Consider the following 26,415-nt stretch of genomic DNA (forward strand, 5'->3'; position numbering starts at 1 on the left):
ACCAGGGCTCTGGAGTTAAGGTAGTGCTCATGGCCCTTCCCAAACACTAACACTGGATCAGCACCCGCTCCCTGCATGTGGGTAAGTGGACTCCGCCCGCATGATGGTGCACACTTGTGGTGGATGCCTTAGCTGGCTGAACAGCAGAATTGGGGGGGGGGGGAGAGAACTGGGAAGCTTTTCACATATTATTATTATTATACAACTATTATATAATATATATTATATTATATATATATATATATATATATATATATATATATATATATATATATAATATATATATATAATAGTGCAACTATTAATAATAATAATAATAATAATAATAATAATAAAACTTTATTTTTATCCCGCCCTTCTCCCAAAAAGGGACCCAGGGCGGCTAACAACATATAAAACAAATTAAAACATAATTTCACAGATAAAAACATATTAAAAAACACATTAGCAGAACCCATAAAAACAGTAGTCAGAAGAGTCAGAATAAAAGAGCATAAAACAGCAGTTCTTAGAGGAATCGGGCCTGTAAAAAAGCAACTAAAAGATATATAAAAGATGTTAAAAAGGCCATAATGTTAGTTTGCTTGGTTAAACAACAAGGTCTTCAGGCCTCGCCGAAAGGACTCAAGAGAGGGAGCCATTCTCAAGTCAAGGGGAAGGGAGTTCCACAACGTTGGTGCCACTACTGAGAAGGCCCTATTTCTTGCCGCCGCCCCACATACCTCCTTAGGCGGCGGCACTTGTAAAAAGGCCTTCTCTGATGACCTGAGAGGACGAGCCAGATTGTACGGGAGTAGGCAATCTCTAAGATAACCTGATGCCCTGATCTTTAGTGCAATCCTCAGGCTGAGATGACTTAGCTCTACGGAATGACGCATTCTCCTTGAAATAGCAGGCCACTCTCTTCCAAGTGCTGCTCCCAGTCTCCCCAGATGTTTTGCAGCTGGATAGACTCATGCAGCATCCTCCCTTATATGGCATGGGATGAAACGGCACTGCAGTAGAAAGGACCAAGAACCTATAAGAACCTGGAGCTGCCTTGGTTTCACCTCACAGGCATCTCTTGAGGTTTTGTGACGGGGCAGGTGCAGCCTTGCAACACTGTGGTCCATGGCACAAAAATAGACAGCAGAATCACCCAGCTTGGTATTCTTCAGGAATATGGAGCTGTTTTTTGCATTTTTGTCCAGACTCATATCAAAATGACCGTGAGACTCAGTTTTGGAAGTAAACAAGGAGGCCATATATTGGATGCGGCTGCCCAGGGACTGCTTGTACCACTGCAAGCTTTGTAGCATTCCGGTATAGGAGCACTTGAGTTGGACGGGTTCTCCTTCCATGACAGAAGCAAAGTGGTCCTCCTGGGACACAGATTCTTCACCTGAAGCACCTGGAAGAGAATGGGGGTGTCAGAAAATCACTGGTCAGTTCTCTTAGCCTGTAGGAAGAAGATTGAAGAGAAGAAGAAAAGAAGGATCAAAGGGCAAGAGAGCGAGGCAACAGACTCAAACATTTAAGTAAATAGCAGAAGTTACTCAGATTCATTTCTGTGCCTAGTTAGTTCAGTCCCATTGAACGGATCCAACCTAGGAGAGAAATTCTGATCTCCATGCATAAGACAAAGGGCACAATCCTAACCAGGTCTACTCAGAAGTAAGTCCTATTTTGTTCAATGGGGCTCACTCTCAGGAAAGTGTGGTTAGGATTGCAACCTAAGCTCCTTCTCCCATGGAAATTCACCAAGTGCAACTACCTGTATGCCAGACGGTGGCCAAGAACAGATCCAAATGTATAAACACTTTGTTGAGAAAGAATATACCTGCAGAGATGATCAGCAACAAAACCGTGATCCTTGTCTTCAGGGACTGCATCTTCCTTTTGTGTGGCAGGTGTGATGATTGCTGCTCTGTTTGTTCCATGTGCAACAGGATGGGGACAGGCCACACTCAGGTGGGTGGTTTCATGTTCCTGCCTTCAAAGGAAGTGCCAGGCTTTGCTCTGTTCTGGAGTGCAAAGGGGCAATCTCTGCCAGACAGGGCTTCATAAATTGCTGCCCCCTAATCAAGAAAACAACAGCCATACTCCATTGAGAACTGATTGGCACATATGGAAATAGTCTTCCTTAGATCTTTATGGGGGAAATGGATGTGTTTAAGTCTGCTCTTGTGTAAGATTGTAGTGGTTCGTGTGTTGGACTTAGACCTGAAAGATTCAGCTTCAAATCCTTGTTCAGCACAAAATTTCCTGGGTGACCTTGAGTTAGTCTCTCTCTCTCTCTCTCTCTCTCAGCCGTACCTACTTTACAGGGTTGTGAGGACAAAAGGAGGGGTGGAACCATGTACACCACCCTGTGTTCTTGCAGGAAGGGCAGCACAAAAATGTGAAATAAATAAATAACCACAGAAAACCAACCTAGTAGGTTGGTGTGCCAGAACAGGTAAGCTCCTCAATGAGTAGCAGAGGGGTGGAAGGAGGGCAGGGGCAGGGCAGATGGTCCGGGGGGGGGTCCCGAATCAGCAGTGCTGGCTTGCACCATATCCTATCCTCTATCTCGGGATATATCCAATGACATGGATCCACTTGGACTTGTGCCAGTGAGTTAGAAGGCACAGGTCAGAGTAGACCCATTGCTGAAACAAGGGGACAAAAATGTCCCCTTACCTCAAGGAGACCTCCAGGTTGCAAAATTCCCCTGCAGGATGCAGCGCAAGTGGCACTGGGCCCATGGCAATGGCATGGGAGAATTTCAGTAGAATTAGGCTGCCCATCTCTCTGGGGTGTCTTCAAACAAAAAAAAGGTAAGCAGAATCACCAATCGGAACCAGCAAACTGGAATTATGCTGTGATTTTGAAGCGCCTTCCCGGGCCTCTGCTCTCATCCCCACCAACCTATACGGCATAAAGTGATCAAATCTCCAATTAGATGAGGGGGCGAGAGTGATGAGTGGGAGGAGAGACCTTCATTTCTCTTCCTCTCTCAACAAGATAGGCACATGTTCCAGGTTAAACCAGCAAATCATTTTAAAGGCCAAATATGGATTGTTAGCTCTTTGGCATGTGAAGCCCAATGAAGAAATAAGGAAACTTTCATCTTTAAAAGCAAGCCAAGGCAAGCTCTGTTGTCATTTCTTTGCAAGCAGCAACTGAAACAGCAGAACAGCTTGTAAGAGGTCTAATATAAAAAAACTCTCCTCCTGCTCTTGTACTGGTGGGGGAGTGGCTGCTTGCAATTGTAGCAGAAGTAGCAGTAGTAGTTGCAATTCCATTAGGAATGTTGTTGGCATCCTTCAGTCTCGGAAGACTATGGTATCGCACTCTGAATAGTGTTCTGGAACAGAGTGTCCTCTCCAGTGTGCGAAGCCTGGGTAAAGTAGGTATGGAGGATAGGCTGTTACCCATGCAGCAAATCCCCCCTCTCCACGTCGCTCAAATGGTCCAATAGAAAGGCAGAGGCCAATACGGTTGGTTCCAGCGGCGTCGCAGGAGTTGCCAGAACGTGACTGTGTTCAGCCATGAACTGCCTCAGGGACTCCGGCTCCTGATTTTGCCTCGAGGTGGACTCCTGAAGCCTTTTCCATAACTGGATGTAGCCACAAGGCCGTGGAGGTTTGGGATCAGAGTTTTCCTTCTCTCAGATGAGCTGCCTTCCCAGGCTAATGAGTCCCATCTACCTGGTGGCTGTTTAGTCGCCTCTTATGACCAGTACAGCCAAACTGAGGGCCTATTCTTATCCCCAGCCCCCAGGGGAACCATTAGGAATATTAGAACTAATATTTCGTGTTTTGTTTTCTTTTATGGTTGTACCTTTGTAATGGTTTCTGTGCTATAAACAAGGAATGTTTGAGTAGCCACCTTGGGTGCCCTCCGGGGAGAAAGGCGGGTTACAAATCAAATAAATAAATAAATATTCCTTTTGCTATTGACTCTGCAGGACAAACAAAAAAATCTTAACTGATGAACATGGGCCTTCATTTTAGTCTTGCCTGCCCTCTGGTGGAATAAAGAAGAAGTTTCTTAGGTGGGAAAGAGGCACTGAATGATGCAGCTGCCAGAGATCAGAAGATGAACTGCAGATTTCCCAGGTAAAGTGCCGCTTTGAATGCACCTACATCAAAGCTGGCTTCCTGCTCCCTCCTCCGAGAACTGTGGAAATGGTTGGTTGGCAACCTTCAGTCTCGAAAGACTATGGTATAAGCCTACAGCACCCGGTACTCCCAGGCGGTCTCCCATCCAAGTACTAACCAGGCCTGACCCTGCTTAGCTTCCGAGATCAGAAGAGATCGGGCATGTGCAGGGTGTGGAAATGGAAGTTCTGTAAAATGCATGAAGCGGAGGGGGAATAAAGATCTTTGATGGTGTAATGTTATGCATGCCTGCTTGGAAATAAGCCCTTCCAAAGTTTACTCGGAGATTGCCTGGAGAGAGGTGCTGTGGGAAGATGGTGAAAAGTTGAAGATGGTGACCTCATCTAATGACCCATGGGTGTGCCTTTAAAAAAAAAATCATTTGGTTCATTTTTCTTTCATTAATGTTCTTTTGCTCTTTTGTTTTATTTGATTTTCATTTCTGTTCTTCTTAAGCAAAAAAGGAACAGTGCAATCTTATTTTATGGATCAGCTTTGGGCTGTATGTAGCCACCTTGCAATGGTCATTTTGCTAGAGCAAGGGTCTCCAAACCCTGGCCTGGGGGCCAGATGCGGCCCACAGAGTGCCTCTATCCAGCCCGCAACCAGCCTCTGATTCCCTGAGAGCCTCTGGCCCAGTTGACCAACACAACCAGAGTTGTGGGATGGGGGAATGGGGTCTGTTTAAGCATGTGTGCTTTATTTCTTGGGCTGTGTTGGTGCTTGAAGAAATCCTGGACATTTGAGCCCATTCATTCATTCATTCATTCATTCATTCATTCATTCATTTATTCGTTGACCAACACAACCAGAGTTGTGCTTGTGGGATGGGGGAATGGGGGTCCGTTTAAGTGTGTGTGCTTTATTTCTTGGGGTGTGTTGGTGCTTGGAGAAATCCTAGACATTTGAGCCCATTCATTCATTTGTTCGTTCGTTCATTCGTTCGTTCGTTTCAGTCATTCATCTAAGTGCCATCTCTAATGTATTTATTTAAATTTTATATTTAATTTCTTTTTCCAGCCGTTGACACCATGCCAGATATTTGATGCGGCCCTTTGGCCAAAAAGTTTAGAGACCCCTGTGCTACAGCATCATCACAGAGTCAAGAAAAATTGACCCATGTCATTAAAAAAAAATGTGTGTCATGGCTGCTAAGAGGAGATGGCACCCCATTGGAAGCCCAACAGGAAGTCCAGTTCAGAGCCATCAGTTAAAATAATATTACAATGTTTATTTTGTAGTCCTAAAATATAATGCAAAGTGGCAAGAAATAGGGTTTCCATAATGGAACCATCATTCATTCCAGGGTGCATCTATTTTGAAATAATGCAAATTAGTGCAAACAGGATCAATTTGTACTCATTTCCATTTGTTCAAATTCATACTTGAACCAGGGTGGTGTAGTGGTTTGGGAGTTGGACGTAAACCCAGAAGATCCAGGTTCATCTCTCTCACTATCTATTAATTTCTCTCAGTATCACCTACCTCACAGGGTTGTTGTGAGAACAAAAGGAGAGCGGAACTACGTACTCCACCCTGAGCTCCTTGGAGGAGGTGATATAAAAATGTGAAAAAAATAAATAAATAAATATTCCTAGTGTGAGCCATGGGATAGGAGAGAAAACAGTATCACCAGCAGTGATGTTGGAAAAATTTCAGTGAACAGAATTGCAACAGGCCAGCTGGCCAAGAGGGAAGGTCAAAAAGCACTTGTGAGTAAGGTGCTGCCCAATTAGCAGGAAGCAGGTCAGAGCTACAACAGAGAGACCACAAGCACAAGTTTAAAAATACGGATGTGTGTTGGGGGGCTAGAACTCCTAGACATTCTAGTTTTATTGGAAGTCATTGGTTTGGTAGATTGTCCAGTACAGCCAAAATGGTTGGCTCATTTCAGCAGGACAGTGGAGCTGAGTGAATTATTATTAACAGTATTTATATACCGCTTTTCAACTAAAAGTTCACAAAGCGGTTTGCAGAGAAAAATCAAATAACTAAATGGCTCCCAAAAGGGCTCACAATCTAAAACGATGCAAATGAATACCAGCAGACAGCCACTGGAACAGACATTGCTGGGGTGAGGTGGGCCAGTTACTCTCCCCCTGCTAAAAAATGGAGCACCCACTTGAAAAAGTGCCTCTTACCCAATTAGCAGGGGTAAACAGCACATCAGACTGAAGAATGGCTGGGGTTATGGTACTGAGACTCCCTCTTCCTGCATCACTGTGCATCCACTGTACAGAAGTAGTTCCCTGAGTCTTGAAGCTGAGAGTCAGGGAGATGAATACGACTTTGCTTCCCGCTATCCAGGTACTCTGCTGTGAAGCGTCCTTGGGTCTTATTGCCTGCAGAGCTGATGGACAACAGAAGAGAGGGTGCTGACCCAGGCGGTTGGTGGTACCAAACGTAGGTACGGTAAACTGTGTCGTGACTGCAGGTGATGGTGAACAGTTCACCTTCCTTGATCTCCAGCAGCGTGGGTGTTTGAGTCAGTTCAGAGTCAGAGCCACAGACTGTACAGAAGCAACAAGATTTCAAAGGAAAAATGTGTGAAGATGGTTGATCTAGCTATATGGTAATTTAAGCCCACCATTAGTACTGATCAGTGTAGTGTTCATATCAAAGGTGCAGCCGGATTGGACCTCCTTGCAGATTGGAACCATGGAGGAACAATAGGGTCTTTCCTACCATTATCTTGGTCTGGATCAAGACCCCCAACTTCCATTGCTATTTGCCAAGGAATAAAATCACTAACTGGCGCTACACCATATGTTTGGACATATGACACTGAAAAAATGTTTTAAAATGTATTTATTTTGTTTTCTGACTTTCTGTTCCTTTTGCATTTTCTTCATCTATCATACAAAGGTGATGGCCCTGTTTTGGCCATGAAGGTGAATGGATTTCAAATCCATCAAGACCATTTCTATCCATCAATACCATTCACAATTATGTACAATTCTCACAATCAGAGAGAAGCAGAGGAGAAATTCTGCAAGACTTTTGGTGACAGAATGTTCATAGTCACAGACAGCACATGGGTTAAATACACCTGGTTAGAAGATCTCAAGCATTGGAGGTATCTATAGGGCAAAAACATTTACGAAAGTCAAAACACAGAGAGAAAAGGAATAAACCATAAACAGTCACTTACTCAAGGCATATGAGATCAACACACCCAAGAGCCAAGACAGAAGCATATTCTTGGATCAATGAAGGGTAGAACCAAGAAGGAATGTGGTTCTGACCCACTTCGGAGCTTGATGCTGTCTGCTCACAACACTGTATGAGAAGTGAAAATGCAGACAGCACCTTACTCTTGGTAAACTATTTAACACACACACACACACACACACACACACACACACACACACACACACACACACACGCCTCTTAAAGCTCTATGCAGAAGGATGGTAAAGCAGACTACAGGATGTGGTCAACCCCTAGGATCTCCACGTGTCCTATGGAAAGACGTTGCAGTGTGCTTTGAAACTCAAATAAAACATCAGCAGAAGTTGCTCCACATCTCCACCTTGTGGCTGAAAACTAGATGACAGCATTCATAAGGCCCATCTTGTCCAGCTTCCTGCATCTCACAGTGGCCCACCAAATGCCTCAGGGAGCACATAAGACAACAAGACACACCCTGCATCCTGGTGCCCTCACCTGCATCTTGCAATCTGAAGTAGCCTACCTCTAAAATCAGGAATTTGCACATACCTACCATGACTTGTAACCCGTGATGAACTTTTCCTCCAGAAATTTGTCCCATTCCCGCTTGAAGGCATCTAGGCAAGATGCCAGCACTACTTCCTGTGGCAAGGAGTTCCACAGGGACACATGCCCAGGGCCATGAGCTCCAATTGCCCCCCACCAGCTGGACTGCTGCCCCCCCACCCCACCAGTCACACTCGCTGCCTCCTCGCTGCCCGAACGGCCCCTCCTGACCGAGGAATTAAGTCAGATAGAGGATAAAAGAGAAGATGTTTCAGACCTCATTGATAAATTAAAGATCAATAAGTCACCGGGCCCTGATGGCATCCACCCAAGGGTTATTTAGGAATTGAAGAATGAAGTTGCAGATCTCTTGACTAAGATATGCAACTTGTCCCTCAAAACGGCCACGGTGCCAGAAGATTGGAGGATAGCAAATGTCATGCCTGTCTTTAAAAAAGGAAAGAGGGGGGACCCGGGAAACTATAGGCCAGTCAGCCTAACATCTATACCGGGTAAGATGGTGGAATGCCTCATCAAAGATAGGATCTCAAAACACATAGACGAACAGGCCTTGCTGAGGGAGAGTCAGCATGGCTTCTGTAAGGGTAAGTCTTGCCTCACGAACCTTATAGAATTCTTTGAAAAGGTCAATAGACACGTGGATGCAGGAGAACCCATGGACATTATATATCTGGACTTTCAGAAGGTGTTCGACACGGTCCCTCACCAAAGGCTACTAAAAAAACTCCACAGTCAGGGAATTAGAGGACAGGTCCTCTCATGGATTGAGAACTGGTTGAAGGCCAGGAAACAGAGAGTGGCTGTCAATGGGAAATTTTCACAATGGAGAGAGGTGAAAAGCGGTGTGCCCAAAGGATCTGTCCTGCAACCGGTGCTTTTCAACCTCTTCATAAATGACCTGGAGACAGGGTTGAGCAGTGAGGTGGCAAAGTTTGCAGACCAAACTTTTCCAAGTGGTGAAGAAAAGAAGTGATTGTGTGGAGCTCCAGAAGGATCTCTCCAGACTGGCAGAATGGGCAGCAAAATGGCAGATGCGCTTCAGTGTCAGTAAGTGTAAGGTCATGTACATTGGGGCAAAAAATCAAAACTTCACATATAGGCTGATGGGTTCTGAGCTGTCTGTGACAGATCAGGAGAGAGATCTTGGGGTGGTGGTGGACAGGTCGATGAAAGTGTCGACCCAGTGTGCAGCGGCAGTAAAGAAGGCCAATTCTATGCTTGGGATCATTAGATAAGGTATTGAGAACAAAATGGCTAATATTATAATGCCGTTGTACAAATCGATGGTAAGGCTACACCTGGAGTATTGTGTCCAGTTCTGGTCGCCGCATCTCAAAAAAGACATAGTGGAAATGGAAAAGGTGCAAAAGAGAGCGACTAAGATGATTACAAGGCTGGGGCACCTTCCTTATGAGGAAAGGCTACAGCGTTTGGGCCTCTTCAGCTTAGAAAAGAGGCGCCTGAGGGGGGACATGATTGAGACATACAAAATTATGCAGGGGATGGACAGAGTGGGTAGAGAGATGCTCTTTACACTCTCACATAACACCAGAACCAGGGGACATTCGCTAAAATTGAGTGTTGGGAGAGTTAGGACAGAGAGAAGAAAATATTTCTTTACTCAGTGTGTGGTTGGTCTGTGGAACTCCTTGCCACAGGAGGTGGTGATGGCATCTGGCCTGGACACCTTTAAAAGGAGATTGGACAAGTTTCTGCAGGAAAAATCCATTATGGGTTACAAGCCATGATGTGTATGCACAACCTCCTGATTTTAGAAATGGGCTATGTCAGAGGGCCAGGTGCAAGGGAGGGCACCAGGATGAGGTCTCTTGTTATCTGGTGTGCTCCCTGGGGCATTTGGTGGGCCGCTGTGAGATACAGGAAGCTGGACTAGATGGGTCTATGGCCTGATCCAGTGGGGCTGTTCTTATGTTCTTATGTTCTCGTAAGTCCTTTGATGGGCCAAAAAAGTCACTTCCATTTTTGTGCCCTTACAAAGCCTTCTGAAGGCTGGGGAGGCTGTATGTGGAGGCAGCAGGTGTGACCAGTGGGGGCAGCATAGCGGGGGGAGACAGCACCCCCCAAGATATGCTGCCCAGGGTCACTTGACCCCCTTGGACACCCCCCCTTAGGACCCCCTCTTAGGTACACCAGTGAATTCTAACAACTTGTTTACCAAAAAAGTAACAAAGAACAGAATGAAGGAAAAGAAATCTAAAGTTACCAGGAAGCTGAATTCTGTTGGATTTTATTTCTGGCTTATTTAAGAAATAGGCCTTTATTAGTATTAGTGTTATTGGCTAACATTCTCTTTAAGGTCTATTGTATTTGGTTTTTGAAACAAAAAAATCTGAAAAAAAATGAACTGTATAAATATATGTTTTAAAACCTGCACTCTGTCGCTTTTCAGTGATCACTTAAAACTGTAGCAAATGCATAGCTCTTGTATTAAGATAACAATTCTTAGTCAATCAAGCATCTGACACTGGAAAGGAAGTCAGCCATTGATCAGCATGTCGTTTCCCAGTTGCTAAGGCAAAATGTTTCCATATTAACTTCTGATCCTCGGTGGAGTTCATTGGAGGCTCTCAACTTAACCAGCTCTTTAATTGTCTCGATTTCTGCTAATGGCGTTCAGGTAACGCAATCCCCTCCAGGCTAATTAAGCAGGGCCTGGTAATTAGAGGCCCCCAGGGTCTAGTTAGGCAAAAGACTGAGCGTACCGATGTTTGGATGTGTGGGAAGCCACGGTGGGAATTCAATGCACAAAGCAATTCCGTCCTCTGCAGAAACGGAACTGAGCCAAAACACACAGTGAAATTCCACAATTCCCTGTGGGCCAATTAAAGTACAACAGATGCTGGCAGGAACATTGGAAGGACAAGTGTGCCATTGCCATGAATCAGAACCTCTGGGCAGGCACCACTGGGTTCAATATTCAATTACTGCTATCAGAGGTCACTCTGTTGCCTTTATTAGCGTCAGACGCCATGCAAAGTTCTTCTCTCTGTGGGTTTCCTTGTCACCAAATGAGCAGCGCTGGCTGAGGAGCAGATGTTGAAGGCAGGAGAATGTGTATCATGTAACATTTTCGAATGGCTTCATGTAACCTTGTGGATCACAGCACCCGGGGGAGCAAGAAGCAAGAACATGTCCCCTCTTGCGGATCCTGCTGGCACCTTGACAGAGCTGGCATTACATTCTTTACAGCTAAAACAGATGCGCAGATGAGCCCTCTGTAATGCTATCCATTCCTGGGCCATAGCATCTCAGATGGCGGGGGGGGGGCAGATGGAATGTTTCAATGCTCCGTCATATAAAGAATCTTCCTATGCCCCTAACCCTGGCTTGCAAGAGGGAGGCTTGACTAGAACATTCTCCTTGTCCTGCTAGTTTACATAGTGGGCCCTCCACACGGATCCTTTTCAGGATCCCCGCCCCCCCAATGGATACCAAATTCCACTGATAATGAAATCTGTGGGGTGGGCCCAGGGCACAGCAATTCCTTACCTGGGGGCCATGCCCAGCCCTCCGGCGATCACGTGTGACCTCCCAGCCTCCTCAGAAGCCTCCCGGATGCTTCCGGATGGCACATATGGTCACATCCAGGAGGTCTTCTGCGGCCCTCCAGCCATGAGCTTGACATTCGCAGATATTCAAATCCATGGATGCCATGACCAGGAATATGGAGGGCCTACTGTATAGGGAGTTTTCAATAAGTGTGAGGATATAGAAGTATTCAAACACAGTTCGCCAGCTGCTATTGCTAGATTCTGTCTAGTGATGCATGAGCTGCCCTCAACTCAACTTGGGATTGGGTTTAGCAAACCACTAAAGCAGTGGTTCTCACACATTTAGCACCGGGACCCACTTTTTAGAATGAGGATCTGTCAGGACCCACCAAAAGTGATGTCATGACCAGAAGTGACATCATCAAGCAGGAAAATTTTCCACAATCCTAGGCTGCAATCCTAGCCACACTTACCCAGGAGTAAGTCCAACTGACTATCATTGTTAAAAGAGTATACACAGTAGCCTGTTAAAAGTTTAGGTCTATCACATTTCCCCAAATGCAGTCACACACAATGGCAGCATCAAGTCTCATATGTTAAAAATAAAATATTGAAATGAATGGGGACCCACCTGAAATTGGCTCGCAACCCACCTAGTGGGTCCCGACCCACAGTCTGAGAAACATTGCACTAAACAAAGGGAACAACTTAGGTGTTTTAGCCCAATTTGGAAACCCTGTTGTGCTTCAGATGTCACCATCAGACTTAATGGGTCTCAAACAACACTTCTTCCTTCTTCAGGTGCTTTGGAAGCTACAGGCCTTGATCGTCTCTCTATGCCCAACCCTGATCAACTTCCCGCCTGTCATACACTTGGTCTCACTCCCAGGGTTTTGGGGTGCTCAGAGTTGTTGGTTCTGAACCCTAGAGCCCTCAAAGATCCCTGTTCGGTAGTACTGCCACCACCCTGTAAGAACCAGTATCTCAGTCCAGGGAAACTGAGACCCTCTAGGCTTAATTATATCCCTTGTAGGCACTGAGCACTTTCTTTACTTAAAGTCTCAGTCCTCAAGTTACTAGTCCACAATGAGGATTTTTGGTAGCTTGCTGAACGGCTAGGCAGGATTCTAAACCTTTGTCCCCAACAGACAATGAACCAACATGGTAAAAAGATTTTTACTTTATTAAGTACAAAGGGTTACAAAAAGTTACAAAAGGCAGCAAATGCTAGAGGCATAAAAACTTCTAGGAAACATATCAGCATAAAATAATAAAGCTAACTGGCTATCTCTATTATTTCCTAACACTCACCTGGGTCAGCTTCTTTTGTAGATCCTCAGGTCAGTTACCTAAGAGGCCACATGGTCCTGGCGGGGCAGGATGTGCACCCACGCCAAAAGACAAAGACCAAAGACAAAGACAAAGACACAAGGCAAAGACGCCCCTTTGGGCTTTGTTCTTATACTTCTCATGCCAAGAGGATGGTATGACTCTCTACTCGTTTCAAACTGCCCAATCAGAACTCTTGGGGACAGAATCTTATCAAAGTGGGGCTGGATGCTAGTCCCCCTATTTCTCCCCCTCCCCACTGGAGACTCATGTCTGCTGAGGTGCTACACCATCACCTTCCATGGAGTTGTAAATTCCTTTTAGCTAGGATTGCAAGCCCCTTGCAAGCCCCTTCTGTGTTACTGGGTTACTTTGGTTCAGGCTTTGCAATGCTACTAGGCCTGAACTGCACATATTCATGACACTGCCCAAGATGATTAACTTTCTGCCCAATCTTATTCCCTTCTAAGTTATAACACGCAGTCACACCAATGGAGGCTGAGCTGCATGCTGTGGGGGTGGGGTGGTTAATCGGACAGCTTGCTGGTGGTAAAGTATTTTTTACATATCTCCCAGTAAGCTGCCTGATCACCTGTGAGTCCCCTTTGACATGTGCCTACCATATTGCTGGCACATGTACAAGGAGAGCCATGGGGAGAAGAGAGCAGAAAAGTGGGAGATAAGATCCAGCACGCCTGACTGCTGCTGGATTCACCCCTCGCTCCCCCAACACACACCACTATTTCCCCTCCGTGTCCACTGCCCATCCCTGCTGCCAAATTACTGGTACCTGTGGAGCCTCTCAGAGCACTGCCATGGATGCCACACCTCTTGCCATTTTTGGCAGCAGCCCTGTAGCGCATGACAGCACTCCAGCTTTCACTCTAAAAGAGCTTGCGCTGAGAATGCTACTTCCGGCAGTGCAAGGCCTAATAGGATTGGGGCCTTCCTTGCTAAGATGGAGATGAACTTCTCATTCAAATGGCACCCAATCCATCATGCAGTCAAGAATTCACATTCACATTCCAAGGCAGGTAACGACAAATGGCCGGGATGCTGTTACTCTGATCCACAAAGATGCATCATATCAGTGGTTTCAGCATTTATTCTGTCTGTTGAGGTTTATCACTATCTCCCAGAGGTTAAAGGCAGATTGCCCTTTCAAAATAACATCCAAAGCACTTAAACTAAAGGCTCTGATCCAGGCGATGTCCCCAATTACATGCACCTTTGCAGCATTTCCCAGTTTCACCTTAAAATCAGCAGTTCTCTCCTTCCTCATGCCACCCATTGGGATACATCAGAAGCGAATGCTGACCTGCAAATGGGACGTTTCCCATGTGGGGAAGCTGCTTCAGAAAATGAGTGTTGGCTTTTCCAGACGCTCCTTTTATAGTGCATTCAGTGTGCAAGCTACTAGGGTAGGAGTGTCAAACATAAGGCCCGTGGGCCGAATGCGGCCCCTGGAAGCAATTTATCCAACCCTTGTTGGCTCTCCCTGCTTAATAATTTGGCTCTCTCATATCTTGAAAATATGAACAAGAATTTGCACATTTTCTCTTCTGTCATTTGCAGCTAGTGAGTTACTATGTGAGAACAAAGTGCTTTTTTCTGGACATCATCTGCTTAATGATGTCACTTTCTGCTTAATTATGTCACTTCTGGCCCTCAGCTGGCACCATGAATGCTACCGTATTTTTCGCTCCATAAGATGCACTTTTTCCCCCCAAAAAAGTGGGGGGAAAAGTGTGTGCGTCTTATGGAGCAAATACTGCAAAAAAGAGTGCACGTTGGGGACCTTAATGAAGGGGGGATCTTCATGCCAGTGTATGATCCCATTCGCCCTAATAAAGGGAGGGATCTTCATGCCAGTTTATGATCCCATTCACCCTAAGAAGGGGGGAATGGTTCAAATGTTATTCTGTTATAGTTTGTTAAATATTTTATTACACTATTTGGTTCAGAATATTTTTTTTCCTGTTTTCCTCCTCTAAAAAATAGGTGCGTCTTATGGTCAGGTGCGTCTTATGGAGTGAAAAATACAGTAATTTCGGTCCTGTATATGAAACGAGTGTGACATCCCTGGATTAGGGTATTTCTGGCAGGTTCCATTTCCACGTTCAGTGCAAGGAAATGGGATTCTTTTTGTGTGCCGCAAAAGGTCCACAGGTGTGCCACAGGAGATCGGAGCACAGCAGTTGAAAATTGCTGAAGATCTCCTCCAGGTTCTATGGCTTTGGTTCTAGGGCAACCGTCTGTAGTAACAAATTATCTGACCCTCTTCCTCTGCCGGCAGAGTGGACAGACAATTCGCTACTACATACAGTTGCCCTAGAAACAGAGCTTCACAGCCCTGGAAGTCAGAAGTGATATCACAAGAGGCTAAGACCATACAGAGAAGACCACAGAGGTCAGTAAGCATCGAAAATCGCTGAATAATGATTTTGGAAGGACCTATTTAGGTGGTACTACTGGGTGGGGGAAGAAGGGCCCCATTCAGTATTCTATCCATTTGAGATGCCCCCTGTAGCTGCACCCAGATTCTGCATCCTATAGAACGGGAGTGTCCAAAGTTTTTGGCAGGAGGGCCACATCATCTCTCTGACACTGTGATGGGGGCCGGGGGGAAAACGAATTAATTTACATTTAAAATTTGAATAAATTTACATAAGTTTACATAAATGAATATATTAAAGACGAACTTATATGAATGAATGAAGGTCTTGCAATAGCTCAAGGCCTATTAAAGGCCTGGCACAAAGCAAGGCCAGCCTTTCCTTTGCTGCCACTGCTGCATCACAGACATGAAACAGCAAGCAGTGGAGGGAGCCCTCCTCCCACAGCTCATGCAAGAGGTCACCCTCACACTGATCGCAGTTGCGTCGGGCCAGTGCAGACTCCAACAAATCTCCGGAGGGCCAGAGGCTCATTGGAGACTGGGGGCTCCTTGAGGGCCTCATTGGGAGTCCCTGAGGGCCACAAATAGCCCCAGGGCCGGGGTTTGGGCATCCCACTATAGAACAATCATTTTCATCCATTGTGCCACAGAACACTGGTGTGCTGCAAGTGGTCCACAGGTGTGCCACAGGAATTTGGGGGAAGGTCATTGATTAATAGGGTCAGTGGGGGATGTGAGCCCCCCATTGCCATATGGTGTGCCTTGTCAACTGCCAAAAACCTGATGGTGTGCCTTGACAATTTTAGTGCCTTGTCAGTGTGCCATGTGATGAAAAAGGTTGAAAAATGCTGCTACAAAGTCCTCCAATAAATTATCCATCCTATTGGTTTTGAGAAACCACATGTCCACAGAACAGTTTTTTCAAAGCCATTTTCACTTCATTGTTCCTCAGTGTGTATATAAATGGGTTCAACATAGGGGTGATGATGGTGTAGAACACAGCCAGTGATCCATTGCTGGAATCACTTGAAGAGGGCCGCATGTATATGAAGACTGGAGGCCCATAGTATAGGAGCACCACTGTGAGGTGAGCACTGCAGGTGGAGAAGGCCCGATGCCTTCCTTGTGTAGTTTGCATTCTCAAAATGGCAGAAGCAATGTAGGCATAGGAGATGCATATGAGCACAAAGCAGCCAGCAGCCACCACCCCAATATTGGCCAGGATGACGGTTCGGTTGACAGCTGTGTCCACGCAGGCCAGCTTCAGCACTGGTGGTATGTCGCAAAAGAAATAGTCAACTTGGTTGGGACCGCAGTAGGGGAGTCTAAAGGTTAGGCTGGCATGTATCCCCGCATGAATGGAGCCCGTCAGCCACGTACCAGCTGCAAGCCCAGAGCACACTCTCCTGCTCATACGCCTGGCATAGTTCAGTGGGCAGCAGATGGCAAGATACCGGTCATAGGCCATCACGGTGTATAGGAAACACTCGGTGCTCGCCAGGAAGTGGAAAGCATAGAGCTGGATGATGCAGCCTCCAAAGGAGATGGTCCTGTAGCTGGACTCCATGAAACCAGCCAGGATTTTAGGGACAGTGACGGAGGAGAGGCAGATATCTAAAAAGGAGAGGTTGCAGAGAAAGAGGTACATGGGGAGGCCATAAAGGCGAGGTTCAGAGAAGATGGTGAACAAGATGAGGAAGTTTCCCAGCACTGTCAGTAGATAGATGGCCAAGAAGATGAGGAAGAACAGAAGGGGGAGCTTGGTGGTATTTGGAAGCCCTCCGAGAACAAACACATTCACTTTGGTTTGGTTGCCTGGCTCCATCTGGTGGGGAAAAAGAATAAATTGGTCAATTAAATGAAGAACAGACAATAAAAATGGTGATGATTGTAATATGATCATCACCATAATTATAGGAGTCTGCAAGTTCAAACAGGTTTGAAATCTGGCACTCATTTTTTTTGGTAAGAATTCAATTTGAACATTTCGAAATGTGGATTTTATTTTTGGGCGACGTTTTCAAACCTTCTGGGAAGAACCGCACCAATGGACAGGCATCCTTCTTAAAGAGGCTCCCATCCCATGCAGTGGGTGGCAGGGCCTAGGAGCGGGGGGTAAAGGGGGCAATTTGTACCTGGGCCCAGGGTCAGAAAGGGGGCCCAGGAGCCAAAGGAGGGGCCCCAGAAGTTTCCTAGGACCTTCCATTTTCCAACCCCACCCAGACTCACTGCTCATGCGCGATGCTGGGGGCATTACTGTAGGCACATGGCAGCAATTACTGCCACAAGCCATGCACACCAGGCCCAGGAATGCACACATTCCTTAACAGTGTCACATCTGGGAGGAAACTGACCTGCTACAGTTGCTCTTTGGCTCGTGGATTTGCTCCCCAGAAGCTCAGGGACACAGCTGCAAGAATACAGCTGCTGCAGGAGTCCGTTTTGGTGTACACAGGACACTTTCCATTCTAGCGTGAGCCTAAATACAATGATACTCATCTCTTGCAACGATTTTCTATATTTGAAAGATTTTAGGGAGACTTAGGAGTGTGTTTGGTTTTCTATTTTACTGTATCTAGCTGCCAACGCTGGGCAGCTAGGTAGACCTGAGCTCTGCACTGGGAAGACTGATAGACCTGGGCTCCAAAGACTATTCCAGCTGTTGCCACTTTCCCCCTGTCTGTTTTGTCCCCATTCTTCCCACCCCCATTGCCACCCCCCACTCTATTTCACCCCTCTCTCTTTGGGAAGGGGCCCAAAAGAAACTTTGTACCCTCTGATAAAATTCTCCTTGGAGGCCCTGCTGGGTGGGCAACACCCCGGACAATGGCCGTGGTGATGTACCATTGCCCCACCCCTACTGTTTTTTGGCTATAACATTTGATAGAATAGAGATATTTCAACGTGGTTTGTTTCATTGCATTCTGCATGAAATTACGCACCAATTGATATATGACATGATGGTATGATTCAAAAATACCAAGATCTAAAAAACGTTAGTCAGTAGTGGTGTCACCCCCCCAAAGCATGTCACCCACTAAGGCCTGCACCCCCCCACACCCAATAGCAACGCCACTGCACCCATCCTCTGTATTTTAAAATAAGGTTGTGTTAAGAAAGTCATCTAATTAGAGTTGCCACCCTGTTTTCCTGGTAGAGAAGAGCGTCTGTACCACAAACAGCTGCAAAAAATCAACAGCTGATGGTTTCCCCCGATGGCGATGCTGCTTCATAGAGAACTGCATTGCTGCCTGTCACACAGCTCTTCCTTAAAGTCACAAGAGGGCTGCCAGTAGGGCGACGGAGGGAAAAACAATTCATTACTACGGACACTTGCTCTACAAACAGAGCCGCAGAACCTGGAATAGTTCTCCAGTGATTCTCCAACTGCTGTGCTCCAAACCCCCATGGCACCAGGGCCTAGGAGAGGGGGGTAAAGGGGGTAATTTGTACCCGGGTCCAGGGTCAGAAAGGGGGCCCAGGAGTCAACAGAGGGGGCCGAGAAAGTTCCTGGGATCTTACATTTTTCTGTCTCACCTGAACTTGCTGACTGCGAATGATGCTGGGGGCACTATAATAATAATACAGGTGTTTATATACCATCAGATTTCTCCTCAGACTTTAATTCAAGGCGGTTTACATAGGCAGGCAGTACTAAATCCCAATAGGGATTTTTACAATTGAAGAAGGTTCTGTCTTTCAAGAACCACAACATTTCAGATGGATCTTTAATGATCTGGTATCACATTCTGGCCTCCATTTTCCTCCCACACAGGCTGACAGCGGCCAAAGAGCAGGTGGAATAACTCAGCATAACTCGACTAGGCTTGTCAGCTGCTTCAAGGTCTCGCCGTTCATGGTACCGGTGGCCTCGAACTTGTGACCTTCGGATGTTATCTTCAGGCAAACAGAGGCTCTACCCTCTAGACCAGACCTTCTGCCCATGGGCATGGAGTGGCAACTGCTGTTGCAAACCATACACACTGGGCCCAGGAATGCATCCATGACCCTCCTTAACACAGTGTCAAATCTGGGAGGAAACTGGCCTGCTACAGTAGCTCTGTGGCTTGTGGTTCCAGTAACCATGAAGGAGTGTACAGGAGCTCAGGGACCCAGATGTGAGGCTACAGCTGCTGCAGAAGTTCATTTTGGTGCACAGAGCACACTGTCCATTCCAGTGTGAACCGAAATACAAAAGTGCTAATTTTCTACAATGGATTTTCTATATTTCAAAGGTTTTAGAGAGACTCGGGAGTGCGTTTGGTTTTCCATATTACTTTATCTAGCTGCCAATGTCACATGGTCGAGTAGAGAACATAAGAACTTAAGAACAGCCCCACTGGATCAGGCCATAGGCCCATCTAGTCCAGCTTCCTGTATCTCACAGCGGCCCACCATCACAGCGGCCCACCACATCAAGAAGCCTGGTAGACCTGGGCTCCAAAGATTATTCTGGCTGTCAGCACCCTCCCCCTGCCCTATTTTGCCCCCCGTCCGGCCTGCTGTCATTGCCTCCTCCCCCTTTGGGAATAGGCCCAAAAGAAACTTTGCACCCCCTGATAAAATTTCTCTCAGAGGCTCTGCATGGCACACCTATGGACCTTTCACAGCACACCAATGTGCCATGGCATAGATGTTGAAAATAACAGTTCTGAGGGGTGCATCCTCCTTGTAGGTGAGGCTGGTCTGTCATCAGTCTGAGAACAGGAATCTCCCTGACAGTGATGGCACCAGGAAATTCAGGGGCAAAGCACTGCACTGATCTACAATAGCATTCCAAGAAGGGGGAACACAGTGCTAAGTTTTGCAGGCACCTCAACGCACCATGTAAGTGGCCCCTCTTCCTCACCTTTGGAGCCATTCAAGGTAGTGAGAGCAAAGAAGAAGCCTGCAGTTGGTGTATGACCTGGTCAATACCTGCTGTCACACCTGCTCCCTAAGATTGCTCTCTTTTTAAAAGAGGAACCAGGCAGCCCACTCTTTCCCAAGCTCTGTGGGGCAATAACAAGGGACTTGGATCTGCCTGGAAGAGGGAAAGTTCTTCCAGAATTTTAGCACATTTGTTTTTTAATTGGGGGGGGGGGTACAGTGTCAGAGACAGGGACAGCCCAAGACATTCTGCTTTCTGAAGCAAAGGATGAGATGACAACCCCCCACACCATACAAAAACAACACAAAATCATAGATGACTGAGATGACATAGATCCACAGGAAGGAAGACCCACAATTCCAATGATGACGCTAGACTGTCTCCAGCCATCTCTCTTCCAAAGCAAGCCACGATTCCGGAAGGTCTGCCCCTGGAACACTGCACCATTTAGGAGCTTAAGCGGGGAGCTTATAACAATATGCATTCTTCTTAAAAAGGATAATGTTGTCTTCAGATACACTCACCTCCTGTAAAGCTGTCCTGTGATGGGCACTAATATTGTCTTCCATGTGACACAATCCTTGAGGATCCAGGTTATATTCTTTCTGCAGCCAAAACCCATGACTCTCTTGGGACCCTGTCCATGAATCCGTGGGAGCCCCCTGCCTGACGCAGAGATTTAAAAAAGGATTGTTCCATCTTTGGAGGGATTTAGAGCTTTTCAGCAGCCTGCCTAATGATGTTGCAATGTCTTTCTGCTCCCCATAGGGACAAACCCAGCTAGGAAGAATATAACAATCACCTCTGGGTACATGTCAGGTGCACAAGACTGCCTGTTTAATTCCCATTGGCTGACGAGAAGACTGAGCCAAAGAAAACTCTTGGTTTGCACCTCACCTCTGCCATTAGCATTCTAGTTGGTCTTCGCTTTCTTTCTCACTCCCAGAATATCCTAGAACCACAGTTAATCATAAGTTTGTCTACATCTTCAAGTGGTGAGGAGTTCCAGGGGTCTGCACAACCTGACTTTGGTTTCCTCAGTAGGAGGAAGCCCTGGAGACTTAAAGCATTCTTGTAACATTTGCTTTATTTTCCAAACAAACAAGCAGAGCACAAATGGAGGCAGGCACTCCAGCAGCTGCAGTGGCATCACTAGGGGGACGTGGTTGGGGGTGCAGGCAGCACCAGGTGACATGCGTAGGGGGGGTGACACCACTACTGGCCAAAAGTTTTTAAATCTTGGTGCTCTTGAATAATACCATCATGTTATATATCATTTGATGCGTAATTTCATGCAGAATGCAATGAAAGAAACTGCTTTGAAATATCTCCACTTTATCAAATGTTATAGCCAAAAAACCAGCAGGGGCAGGGCGATGGTTCATCAGCACACCCACCACCTGGGGTGTTGCCATACCCACTGCATGGGAGGTGGTCCATTGGGAGGGTGTCATGCCGGCCTCCCGCACTGGGTGAGGCAAACCCTAGTGACACCGCTGGGCAGCAGGTTTGCTATTTGATGTTCATGCTCACACTGTGTGTTGAGTCTTCAGCCAGCTCTCTGCCTCTTTCTCTTCCAATGCTGCAAGCTGTTGTTTTCACACACGCAAACACACACACCCGTCTCTTCTCATTTGCTGGGATGGGTACTGAGCTTCCTACCTCATTCAGACTCACAGAAAGATTGCCAGCTACCTGCCAACGGTACCTCCCCTTGAGGACACATCAACCAACCCATTATGGATTAATACCAAACAGAGTTATGCCTTCCTAGGAAAGTTATTGCTCAGCCACAAAGCTGCCTTATACACTGGGTCAGGAATTAATAAGAGAGGACACCTCAAAGTAACTCAGAACAGTTTATTAAAATATTTTGAGTGGCAGGAGTCTTCTTCAAGACCGACTGACTGTCTTCTCAAGGGGCAACGTCTTGTGTCCTCTCTGATAAGTCCAATGAATATGGTCAGAGATGGCGTAGCATAGCGGTGAGAGGTTGAACAGTGGCACAGCTAGAGGGGGTGCAAAGCACTAAGTTTGGAGGAAGCCTAACCAGTGTGCAAGTGGCCCTTCACCCTTGGAGCCATACCAGGCAGGGCAAGCAAAACGGAGGTAGATGTGGTCTCCACACTTCCACACCATCCCCACTCTTTCATTCATCATTGAAAGCAAAATCGAGATAATTTGTGGGTTGACGGCAGCGTTTAAGGATGATCAACTTTATTGTTATGAAGGAATTTCCTTCTTAAATTGCTAGCACAGGAGCTAAGGTCATGCAAGGTGCAGCACCTTGAAGAGAGCACTCCATCTCCAGTGGTGCGTGCAGAGTGTCCTGGAATTATGTACGTACCAATGAACAGAGTCATGATCTTCCCAGATATCCCCTCTTGTTGGTGGAGTGAATCCAGGAATGCTTTCTCCCTTTCCTACTAAAGAAGAGACTTGTTTACATGCTGTATAAGAGCAGAGAGCATAGACCAGGAGTGGGCAAACGTTTTGGCAGGAGGGCCACGTCATCTCTCTGACACTGTCAGGGGCTGGGAAAAAAGAATTAATTTACATCTCAAATTTGAATAAATTTACATAAATGAATACATTAGAGAGAACTTATACAAATAAATGAATTTTACTGAGCTTATTTATAATACACATGAGAACTATATACAGGCACGTAGAACCACATGAGAACTATGAACTGTTTGCCACGTACCTCTTGTACAGTGAAAACATACAGACGAAGCCAATACAGACCATACAGACCAATACACGGAGGCATAAGTTGTTCAGAGGCAATTCGGGGGGGGAGGGTTGAATAATGCCCAGGGAAAAGCAGAAAACACACAGAGACTATAAAAGGCTTTGGTCTAACTCGGCCCACAGCTTGTGTCGGGTGGTTGCGACCGGCAGTCGCAGGCCACCTTGGGCTCCAACAGTTTCTGATGGGCCAGAGGCTCATTGGAGACTTGAGACGACCCAAAGTGCAGTGGCAGTGAAGAAGGCCAATTCTATGCTTGGGATCATTAGGAAAGGTACTGATAAAAAAACAGCTAACATTATAATGCCATTGTGCAAATCGATGGTAAGGCCACACCTGTCCACCTGGAGTATTGTGTCCACTTCTGGTCACCGCATCTCAAAAAAGACATAGTGGAAATGGAAAAGGTGCAAAAGAGAGCAACTAAGATGATTACGGGGCTGAGGCACCTTCCTTATGAGGAAAGGCTATGGCGTTTGGGCCTCTTCAGCCTAGAAAAGTGGCGCCTGAGGGGGAACATGATTGAGACATACAAAATTATGCAGGGTATGGACAGAGTGGATAGGGCGATGCTCTTTACACTCTCACATAACACCAGAACCAGGGGACATCCACTAAAATTGAGTGCTGGGCGGGTTAGGACAGACAAAAGAAAATATTTCTTTACTCAGCGTGTGGTTGGTCTGTGGAACTCCTTGCAACAGGATGTGGTGACAGCGTCTGGCCTAGATGCCTTTAAAAGGGGATTGGACAAATTTCTGGAGGAAAAATCCATTATGGGTTACAAGCCATGATGTGTATATGCAACCTCCTGATTCTAGAAACGGGCTATGTCAGAATGCCTGATGCAAGGGAGGGCACCAGGATGCAGGTCTCTTGTTATCTGGTGTACTTCCTGGGGCATTTGGTGGGCCACTGTGAGATACAGGAAGTTGGACTAGATGGGCCTATGGACCGATCCAGCAAAGTTGTTCTTATGTTCTTATGAGGCTCCCTGTGGGCCGGTTTGAGGGTCTCCAAGGGCTGCAAATGGCCCCAGGGCCAGGGTTTGCTGACCCCTGGCATAGACCAATGTTACACATCTCAATGCTTAATGATATTTGAGTGTTTCCATGAAAGATTGGATGACCACACATAGAAGGGGGAATGAAATTGTGCCCACTGAAGTCACATGACTGTGTCACACACACACCCCAAAGCATGCATGTGACATATCCTACGAAAGAGTCTTTGCACATAGCGTGTGTATGCATATAGGATCATTGGTGCAAAACCAGTGGCCAACTTGATGACATACACAACTGAACAAGAGTTCTAGTATTGGCTCTGTTCAGTGTTGGGAACACGAGTCAAGTGACTCTGACTTGAGTCGTGAAAATGCATGTTTTTAAAGGCTTGCTTATTAAACAAAGAGGTCTTTCAAACCTTCCTGACCTCAGCAAGGTGGCACACTGATAGGTCCATTTCGGAAATCTATTCCACAGCCATTTAACCCTTGTCAAAAAAAGCACTGCTTTTTCACTGCATTAATCCCTTTCAGCAATAGTAAATAAGAACATAAGCACAGCCCTGCTGGATCAGGTCATAGGCCCATCTAGTCCAACTTCCTGTATCTCACAGTGGTCCACCAAATTCCCCAGGAAGCACACCAGACAACAAGAGAACTGCATCCTGGTGCCCTCCCTTGCATCTGGCATTCTGAGCTAGCCTACTTCTAAAATCAGGAGGTTGCACATACACATCATGGCTTGTACCGGTGACGGACTTTTCCTCCAGAAATTTGTCCAATCCCCTCTTAAAGGCATCTAGGCCAGATGCCATCACTACATCCTGTGGCAAGGAGTTCCACAGCCATGCTGAGTAAAGAAATATTTTCTTTTGTCCATCCTTCCAATTTTAGTGGTCATCCCCTGATGTTTTGTGTGAGAAGGAAAAGAGCATCTCTTCATCCCATGCATAATTTTGTATGTCTCAGTCATGTCCCTCCTCAGGCACCCTTTTTCCAGACTGAAGAACCCCAAATGCTGTAGCCTTTCCTCATAAGGCCCCGCCCAGTAATCATCTTAGTCGCTCTCTTTTGCACCTTTTCCATTTCCACTATGTCCTTTTTAAGATGTGGTGACCAGAACAGGACACAATACTCCAGGTGTGGTCTTACCATAGCAGTCCCTTTAAACCCCAGTAATCCCATTGAATCCCAGAATCATTTCTTTGAACTAATGTCCTGGAGCCAGAGGACATAAAAACAGAATTCTTCTTGAAGGACTGCAAGTTCCAGAGCTATGAAAGGCTTTCAGTGTGTCAGCACCAATGTCTTGAATTGTGCACCCAGGCAGTGTGATCAACAGCTGCAACACAGACTGGGAATGTCCCAGCCTTTCCACCCCCACAACCAACTGACAGTTGTGTGTCAAATTAACAGTTGTGAGTGTGTCAACGTGAGCAGATAATGACCAGGTTCTTTACTCTGGGTTCTTAGCCCATAGTTTCCTCAGAGCAACCTTCATCTCCTTGTTTCTCAGTGTATATATGACAGGGTTCAAAAATGGGGTTATTGTTGTGTAGAACATGCTTACCACACCATCCATCGAGCCCTGAGAAGCTGGCCTCAGGTAATGGTAAACCACAGGTAGATAATAGATGCCCACTACGGTAAGATGGGCTGTGCAAGTGGAGAAAGCCCGACGACGTCCTTCACTGGTGCTAATTCTCAAAATGGCCAAGACGATATACACATAGGAGGTTAGGATAAGCAGGAAACAGGTCATGGCCACCAGGCCAATGTCTATGAAAGCCACCATCTCGTTGAGTGTTGTGTCAGCACAAGCCAGTTTCAGCACAGCAGGGATGTCACAGAAAATGTAGTCAACAAGATTTATCTGCCCATAGGGCAGGCGGAAAGTGAGCGTGGTCTGGCCTGTTGAGTTCAGACAGCCTCCGATCACCGTACCCAAGGAGAGGATGAAGCAGGTTCTCCAATTCATGATGTTGGTGTAGTGGAGGGGTTTGCAAATAGCCAGGAAGCGGTCATAAGCCATCAAGGTGTAGAGAAGACTTTCTGCACAGCCAAGAAAGTGGAAGAAGAATAACTGAGACACACATCCCCCGAATGAGATGACCTTTCCTCCAGGAAAGAAACCTGCAATCACTTTGGGAACCACAACACTGGAGAAACCCATGTCCAAGATGGACAGATGGCAGAGGAACCAGTACATGGGTTTGTGCAACTGCAAGTCAGATGCTACAACCCAGACAATCAGGGAATTTCCAGAGAGAGTCAATATAAACATAATCAAGAAGAAGAGGAACAAAGGGACCTTCATCTGTTTTGGGTATGGGAACCCAGAGAGGACAAACTCAGTCGGTGCTGTTTGATTTGGACACTCCATTTCTGAAGTATTTCTCACCTCAAGATAAATAATAACTCTTACTTATAAGTAAAAACAGTCACTGTTTAAAATTGTACGTTTCAGAGTTTAGGGTCTGCTCCCTTGATATGGGAGTGTAGTAGCTCAAAGGGGCAGAAGCTTACAGAGAAGGTTGGATCCTGTGGTTGGGGGCTTCCTTCTCCCTACCAGTAAAAGTCTTAGTAGATGATTAATCTGTTTCATTTACATCCCTCTTTTCTTCCATCATGGAACTTAAAGCAGCACACAGTACATGAAATTATGGGGCAACACTCATCCAGGCAT

At 46.2% G+C, this 26,415-nt stretch overlaps 2 protein-coding genes and 1 pseudogene across 2 annotated transcripts; all 3 read right to left on the reverse strand.

The window, feature by feature from the left end:
* Nucleotides 1–4,193: 4,193 nt before the first annotated feature.
* Nucleotides 4,194–4,309, reverse strand: LOC136654468 (5S ribosomal RNA; annotated as a pseudogene).
* An 11,672-nt stretch (nucleotides 4,310–15,981) lies between these two features.
* On the reverse strand, nucleotides 15,982–16,926 carry LOC136652055 (olfactory receptor 10S1-like). The gene has a single exon (XM_066628894.1). It carries the CDS (start codon nucleotides 16,924–16,926, stop codon nucleotides 15,982–15,984), a length of 945 nt encoding a protein of 314 aa, XP_066484991.1.
* An 8,259-nt stretch (nucleotides 16,927–25,185) lies between these two features.
* On the reverse strand, nucleotides 25,186–26,142 carry LOC136653645 (olfactory receptor 10G6-like). Its single transcript, XM_066630533.1, has one exon. It carries the CDS (start codon nucleotides 26,110–26,112, stop codon nucleotides 25,186–25,188), a length of 927 nt encoding a protein of 308 aa, XP_066486630.1. The 5' UTR covers nucleotides 26,113–26,142.
* Nucleotides 26,143–26,415: the final 273 nt, after the last annotated feature.

This window comes from Tiliqua scincoides, chromosome 5, assembly GCF_035046505.1.
Source record: "Tiliqua scincoides isolate rTilSci1 chromosome 5, rTilSci1.hap2, whole genome shotgun sequence".
NCBI lineage: Eukaryota > Metazoa > Chordata > Lepidosauria > Squamata > Scincidae > Tiliqua > Tiliqua scincoides.

Bases quoted from the DNA above. Each gene is read 5' to 3' on its own strand.
- LOC136652055 (XM_066628894.1), bottom strand. From the start codon at position 16,926: ATGGAGCCAGGCAACCAAACCAAAGTGAATGTGTTTGTTCTCGGAGGG.
- LOC136653645 (XM_066630533.1), bottom strand. From the start codon at position 26,112: ATGGAGTGTCCAAATCAAACAGCACCGACTGAGTTTGTCCTCTCTGGG.